General features: G+C 43.2%; 1 protein-coding gene across 1 annotated transcript; it reads right to left on the bottom strand.

Moving 5' to 3' along the window:
* Nucleotides 1-1337: 1337 nt before the first annotated feature.
* Nucleotides 1338-8329, bottom strand: LOC115380932 (programmed cell death 6-interacting protein-like). The gene is given in 8 exon segments (XM_030082242.1): nucleotides 1338-1499; nucleotides 1502-1522; nucleotides 2033-2158; nucleotides 2161-2186; nucleotides 3841-3967; nucleotides 4861-4930; nucleotides 5010-5064; nucleotides 8033-8329. Coding segments are annotated over 8 exon segments (714 nt in total). The 5' UTR covers nucleotides 8239-8329; the 3' UTR covers nucleotides 1338-1416.
* Between the last annotated feature and the right edge of the window lie 12 nt (nucleotides 8330-8341).

Raw genomic sequence — 8341 nt, 5'->3', positions numbered from 1 at the left:
AAAACAAGAAGTGGCGTCTTCACTCTAAATAATTCAAAACCTTTCAGCTATTTACTAAAACATCATTAGTGTCTCAGCTGAATTCTTTATTTCTTCAGAAACTTGTCTTTATCGATTGATATATTATCTAAAACTGTGTTTTTAAATTGTCAGCAGGTAGGAAATCTTTTCCCAGCAGGATTTTTACCTCCGCCAAGGAAGTTATGTAATCACGTCGGTTTGTTGGTTGGTCTGTTATCAACATTGTGGAAAAAGTTATGGACGGATTGCATTGAAACTTTGTGGAAAGGTGGGTCTTGGGCTAACTAAGAATCCATTAAATTTTTTTGATGATGCGGATCACTGTGTGGATCCAGGAATTTTTTTTAAAGGATTCTTTATCATTGAGAGATAGGTCTTTGACATAGTTGGGCATAACCAACAATAAATGACAAGAGGGCTTAGCAAAAAATGACAGTGTAACTTCTTCAATGACTCTAAGAGATATCAGCTGCTGATCCAGATCACGGAAGTATTCCGGATACCAGGATCCAGAACAGACGAAAATAGGGGGACTCCGGAGTGTCAGTCACTGTGAGGCAACACACTGAGATATGAACATGTAACAAACAGCTTTCTCCCATACATTGTTTGTGTTGGGGAGAAATAAAATGTTTTTTAGTATATTGGTGTTTTATTGTTGTTGGTGACTGATTTGAGCTGTGTCGGAGGTCTGCGCTCTCTGAGTGCCAAATTCTTTTCTTGTAAATTTTTTTGGCAAAAGTCATGACTAAAAGAAATAAGAGAATGGTTAAACAATTATATTTATTATAATAGATTTTATATTATAAATACATTAGATATATAAAAGTTGTACGTTTTGCTTTAGTGCAAAGGTTACACTGATTGCAGTCTGCATATATAAAAAATAACCACATATTTACAATTTAGATTATAATATGTATCGATTATCTTTCAGACATCGTAGTTCAATCATTTCTGATTATTAACTGAACAGCTGCTTTTCACTTGCCTGACCTCAAAATATTCAACTGGAGTGTGTGTGTGTGTGTGTGGGTGTGTGTGTTTCGAACATAAGCTCTACAAATGCCCCTGATTAGTTTGTAAGAAACCAGAACACCAAAAAAAAAAAAAAAAGGTCAATCGGTGGATTTAGCAGTGACCGAACCAATCACAGCAAGACCAGGCGGGAAGTGGACCAATGAGAACAGAGAGGTTGAGAATTGGACAGTCCCACAACCTGAGTCTGTTTTCCCACATAAACACACGCCGAGAACAACGCGCACACAACCGGACACACACACACCAGACCATACAGAGCATACTCTGTATGTCTTTGCTACGGTGAACACACAGCTAACAGTGCGTGTGTTTGTGTCTCCCTTGTGAACTGTGTGTGTGTGTGTGTGTGTAGGTTCATACCTTGGGGAGGTTGTCTTTGTACTGGCATTGCTTGAAGGCGTCGCTGTAGAAATCTGCGGCTTGATTGGCCAGTTTGCGATGACGGCGTCCTTCATCTTATCTGTTGAGCGGAGATACGTTTAAAGACCAGAGAAAACCTCGCGGACGTTTAGACAGGCCGTCAATCACTTAGAGGCTGCAGAGATTCAGGAAGTGGCTCGTCTTAAAAACATCTTCCCTATTCCCACACGCACCCTATAAACAATGAAACTTAACTTACTAAAAGCTGAAACTCCACTTGTAAGCAAATTATTGCTCTAATTTTTCTACAATACATAATTTCAAAACTGCTCTGCTGGAAAACGGGAACAAGCAAACTCTGCAGACAGAACTGGGCCAGAAGCTGCGTGCAACCCGGACCAAAACTGCTCCTGTCACCGCTGAAAATTAATCACCAGACCCAAAAAAAAAAAAAAAATAAAAAAAACTGCACGGGTGTGTAATTAAGGAAGACATTCGTTCAAAGCACAATCTGTAACAACTTCACAACAACTCAAGCTTGCATCCGAGCACATTTTTAGCCCTGTCTCCACCCCTGGGGGCCCAGATCGAGCTGCTGGGCCTCTGGTACCTGAGGTGGCCTTGAGGAAGAAGACCTCCTGGGCCTGGGCCAGCATGATGAGGCTGAGCGTGCCCACGGTCTCGGGGGAGATGTCCATGGTGGGCTCCCTGTTCAGAGCGGACAGCACCGTGTCCTGATGTGGCTGAACGCTCCGCTGGCCAGCGAGAGAGAGAGAGAGAGAGAGAGAGAGAGAGAGAGAGAGAGAGAGAGAGAGAGAGAGAGAGAGAGAGAGAGACACGGATCAGACTCGGCGGCCGAGATGGGAATCCACATCGCCACATTTAGTTTTTGCCCCAGAAAGAGTTGAAGCGCCCAGTCCCCGATCCAGCACACCTGCGCCTTCAGGTCAAAAATCACACAGCTCCCGCCTCTGCCCCGCTCATCAGGGGACGCTTTACGAGCACGATCAGCAGCACGGCTCACGGTTATGTAGGTGAAGGTCAAAATGCACGATCAGATCTAACAAAGAACAAGCTCGATGCCAGTTTTCAGTTGTGTCTGCAGACTGCAGCACAGCTGCTCTGGTTATGATCTCAAACTAAGATCCGGCACGTCTGTTCTTGTGAATTAAGCATCGACTCTGTCTGCAGATTTAACAGTGAGCACAACCGTGTGGGAGCTCATGATGAATAGTATCGACAGAACAAACTCAAAGATCGAGCTGGACTGGACACAAACTGTGACTGACTACTGCCACCTACTGCACAACCGTGGTGTTACTTAAATCTAACAAAGCCCATCTTTAAAAACTAATGACAGTTTTAACTTTCTGCACAGGAAAAGGATGCTTGAGATAAGTTTTAGTCAAAAGCGTGAATTAAAATCTTACAATATATGCGAGAAAATACATTACAGATGGTTTTCTTGGTGCAGATACCATCTGTAGAAAACCTTTGCGTGCCTCAGAAGCCTCCTGTTCGCTCCTTCTCAGAACACGAAATTTAACTGAGAACAACATGCCAAAGCTGCACGTTGCTGGTTCGGTTAGAGGAGCTCTGGAGCGGCTTTTATAATTGGAGCTTACATCACTGAAGCCTGAAATTAACTTGTGAATGGACGTAAGCTGAGGGTTATTTTCTTCTTTCCCTCTCCCGTCTGACTCCGCTGTCATCTCCACAAAAGGACATTTCTTTCATGAATTACACAGTGACTCGACTCTAAATCTAACGGCGACAAGACGGCTGCGGGCGGGAGAAGTGCCAATTAAAAGCAGAATCAATCATAGATAAATGGAAGCAATTTGACAGATAATGAAACTGCAGAGGGAAACGTATTGATATTACTCATCAGTGAAGATTTTATTACACATTTGTTGGATCTTAAGTGCGGTTATTGACCCCAGTGCTTGCAAAATGAGGAAAACTCGACATTTCTTCTGTGTAAACATTAGTACAATTAATAATGCTGTGTAAAATCGTTTTTTTTTTTTTTTTAGCCCTTGCTGAGTACAGAAAATTCCAGTATAATAATTCATTGAGATGTATTGAAATAATAAAACAGGGCTGGTTGCCAGCAAAAAAAAACAACGCAATCATAAAATTTTCAAAAATAATAAAGGGCTAGGGTGAAAACTAGCAAAATGTTAACACTCAGACTGCAAAATAAATTTAAGAACACAGTAAGAGTGATTAACGGTACAAAGTTTAAGGTCTTCTAGACGAGAAGCTGCCAATGTTTTCCCGTCTGAAGGAGACAGCGTGGATATTGTTCAGTTCTGTTTCGGCGTGGGCGGCCGTTTGGTTCTTTGTAGGAGTCCGTAAGTGAGGAAAGAAAAAAAAATAAATCGCCGACAACGACCGTTTGTACAGTAACCCACCTGGTAGTATTTGGCAGCGGTCTTCAGGCCTTCGTCGTTGTCCAGGTTCTGCTCCGAGGCGATCTGACTGGCCAGAGCGGCGGCGTTGAACAACACGCACGTCTTCTCGTAGCCCAAACTGGCCAGAGCTGAAAGAGGGAAACAAAGCCTTTGATGGACAGAACGGCTCGATTACCCACCAGGGTCCCGTATCGGGAGTAATTTCATGTTCTGACACACAGAGAGAAACCAGCGAGCGAACAGAGGACAGGCTGCCATGTTTCCTGTATGGTTTGGATTTTGTGTCAGATTTTTCTTTTCTCCTGAGTTGTTTGTGTGTTTTTTTCCCCACCACATTTTCACATCAGAGCTTAAAAAACACGACAGTTTACTGCAGCAGATGCCTGACTTAGTGTCAGGATCACCTGAAAATATCTGTATTTGTGGCGCAGTGATTAAAACTGTTCCGCTTATGGCTTGGTTTAATCATCTTGAATCTTAAACTTCCTTCAGTGTTTTATCTGAACACATTTCACAAACACTATAAAGAACTCTGAATTGCATCGAGCCCAAACGGTGCTGTATAATTAAACTTTCTTCTGCCTACTTTGTCTGTTTCTGTTGCCCAGATTTCACTGAGCAGAATCTCAAACTTCTGAACTCCCAAAAGTGAGCACAGCGGACAACAGATTAGAGCGTAAACAAGAAAAATATCGAGAGTGGAGGCTTCAGTGGAGAGAAATATGAAGTGTTCATACTTCTGTGTCAAATCTATCTTCCAGCGTTCCTCCGGACCTCGCCAGACCTGTTTCTGAACGCAATTAATATGTGATTTCCAGAAAGCCGCGGTTCTCTGTGGGCGTGTGTTCACGGCTGAGACAAAGACGGATTTGAAGACAGAATGACAAACACGCACACGAGGGTCAAAGTCCGGACGCTTTCCCATAAGCCCTTCCTCTCCTTCCTGCCACTCGCTGCACCCATGTTAACGCGCGTGAGTGCTCATGCAAGACGCGCAAATGCGGAGGATAAAAACACTCACCTAGCTTGACTGAGCCGCCGAACAGCGATCCTTTATCGAAGGCGTCCTTCCATGTGAAGGTTAGGCAGAGCTGCAGAAACAGAGAGACGCTTTGTGTTGAAGCTCTTCAGAGTCTCGCCGACAGTCATATGCGCTCTCCGATCAATTACCTGGTTCTCAGAGAAGGGGAACTTGGGCTCCACGGCACACAGCTGGTCATAGTATCTGTGGGAACAAAATCGAGAGACGTCAGGAATTGAACCGTTTGCGTCTGAAGCACAAAAGTATGAAATGTCTTTATTCTTGATCTTGACTGAAAACTACAATACAAACTTGATCATGACTCTCGGTTACATAACAGCTGGGGCGAGGTGCGAGAAAACTCTGACACTGCAGACACTTGAGTCAGGAAAAATGCACACAGCTCCAGGGGCTTTCACCGTATCGGTATCTTCAGTATCTGAGTCGACGATGCGAACCGTCTATTATTAGAATTGACATCATGCATGAGGGCCAATTAGGAACTCCCCTAGGAGGCTTTTCTATCCTGTTTTTCTGGAATGGAATATAAACAAAAACACAAACAAAGCCAGTTCCTGAACTACCCGAATATACATTTGTCATCGAGGCGGACACGCACACACGTGCACAAAGGGAAGCTGATATAAGGTGTGTCTCCCGGCTCAGTGAGCGAAAGAAAGCGTCCTGCACAAACAATGGTCTCCATGGCAACACGGTGGCCGGGTGAACGATACGAGCCCGTCGCCACGGCTGCCTGCCTGACAGACGAAGTGCAAAGAGCCAAGATGTCAGCGGAGGCTGCTCGTTCATGGCTAATCAACCCGGACCAGGGATCTCTAAACACCTCAGGCGGCTGAGACAGGAAATAAATGTAAAACATCTATGGATTTAGGAATAAAAATGTATGACGAGATCAGCTGTTGCGAGAACTTTCCCCTTTCTGAGCAGTTTTAAGTAGATTTTCCTACCACTGTTCGACTCAAGTTCAGTCGAATCAACAAAGACTGCAACAGACATATTTGTGTACATGTTAGTGAGTGATTAAGGCACAATATCACATAACAACTGTTTAATTTAAATGAGTCACAACAAAGTAAATTATTAAAATCACAACCTAAATTCTTCTCATCTAAACGCTGATGCACGTCATCCAGACTACATGTTGGTAGTTCAGCATTCTTCACCTCTCAGGAGTGAAAAACCTGCATATTTTAAACATCCGTCTCAAAAGAGACATTATTTGGAGTTTTCAGAGATGATGTGCAGCGGCCCCACTGGGCCAGGACTGAAATATACAGCACTCATGCTTCTTGAATATAAATTAAGAAAAGACTGCTGTTGTTTAGAGGTGAGTAAATGTCGAGCTATGGACATTCAACACCCTGACACTAGTGTAATATTTCAGTCAAGACAAAAAAACCTGTGAGACAAATTCACATTGAATAAAGACAAAAAATAATCACGGCGGAGAGAAAATTGAATTTCAGCAGAGTCATACCTGGCCAGTGACATAATCTGAGCAAACTTTCTGCTTTAAATAACTCATGAGTCAGTGAGAACACCGACTTAAATTACAGAGGACAAAGTCTATATTTCACTAAGGAATGGAGCAAATAGGTTTATAAGAAGTGACCTTTAAAGATATGATGCGGTCAGTGAGGGGAAAAAAAATAAAAAAAAGATTTCTTCCGTTTTTTCAGCCACAATATAATGAGATGACATAATCACATAAGAGCAGGTAATAATAGCCAGGTGGCAATAATCTTGTGAGGGAAACAGAGGAACTTTGTCTTACCAACACACACTCATTGTACGTCACAGTTCCTCTATGCAAAGTAGGCCACAGTGCAACACTGTTTTTTCCCAAACTGTAAATATGAATGTGACAGAAACTGATATTGGATTTTATCTATAAATTAATCTCTGACATCCAAATGAAACTTTTCTATTTCTACAAACAAATGTCTTTCTCACACAGGAAGTCTCAGACTGAAGTGGGTCAGGCCAAAATAAAGGATTATTTTCAGTCTGCTGATAGAGAGTGTCACATGTTAAAAACTGGAGAGTGACCAGTGCGGTTGATGAGGGATGACTCAGCTGGATGACAGCGCTCACACAAACTCCAGATCCTAAATGATCATATGTGGTCTCTCTTGGCAGAGTTCATAAAGGCTGGACAAATAAAGGATGCCTTTAATTAGCAAAGTAATGCCCTGTAATGCCCTGGTGACCTGTCCGGGGTGCACCCTGCGTCCACCCATTGTTCACCTGGATCAGCGAGAGTGTCCTGCAATACTCAGTACATGAAGATCAATGGATGGATGGACAGCATTTCTTTACCAAACTTTCACACTGGGAAACTTAGACAATACCTCCATTGTCAGATTGATCAAAATCTAAAACATACTTGCGTCAACCAAACATTTTTTGGGGTTAAAAATAAATGTTTTTTTTCATCCTCAGTCAGAAATAAACTGATCATCTGCTGGCATCTGTTGATGAAGACAAAACAAGACAGCAACTCAAGTTCTGGAACAATGATCAATATTTCTTACTGTTTAATAACAACTAATATAACAGTCCAAAATTTTGGACAATTATTAACTATATTGAGTGAATTTCACTTAGACGTTGAAGTTTCTGAGAAGATTAAACTGTGATTGTGATTTCATTATAGAAGTATAAAGATAGTTGATATTCACAAAAACATGTGGTCAAGCTTTAGTGGGATGTCACACTAATTTAGACCAACATTTTCAACTATATTAACCTGTTTTCTGGTTAATCTCCCCATTTGCTCTGTGTTTTAGAGCTGCCTCAGTGAACCATGTGGACTCGTCTTTCAGACATTTACAATGCAAAGGCCAAGGCGACACATGACAACCAGCTCAGATTACATGACAAATCTTAGTTACTCAACATGTGACAGTCCATTCAAACAGAGTAACATTTTCACTGGCCTCCCGGTTAAGCCTACTAACACTGACAGGTCGTTCAGATTCCTTCTTTGTAGCACTGTCGCTAGACTTTAGCTGCGTCGTTAGCCGCTACAGGCTAACCGTCTGGGTGCGGCAGTGACAGCGCCAGCTCTCCGCCTCAGGTGAAGTGCCACCGCCCGGGGAGTCCCGGCTGTGTGACCAGGACCTGGTTTATGGAGGAGTTTTTCTCCCACCTGAGTACGATCTCCAGGGAGCTCTCGTGTTTGTCCAGCGGCCTTCCCAGCGCGTTCTTGCGGAGCTTGTTGAGCTCCTCCACGGCGCGGATGTACTCCGTCTGCTCCTCGCCCGCAGGATACGTAGCCGTCACAAACTTAGACAGCGGCTTCACCAGGTCCACCTCAGAGGATTTTTTCAATGGTACTGAAATAAACGTTGCCATTTCGGCCCCGGTCTGCGCTGTATTGAATCAGAAAAACACGGAGACGGAGAGTGGCCAGCGAACACAAACAACAGCGGAGGACTCACTTCCTGGTTTCTAACGA

The sequence above is a fragment of the Salarias fasciatus genome, chromosome 22 (assembly GCF_902148845.1).
Source record: "Salarias fasciatus chromosome 22, fSalaFa1.1, whole genome shotgun sequence".
Lineage (NCBI taxonomy): Eukaryota > Metazoa > Chordata > Actinopteri > Blenniiformes > Blenniidae > Salarias > Salarias fasciatus.
This window is presented reverse-complemented; position numbering and strand designations above follow the sequence as displayed.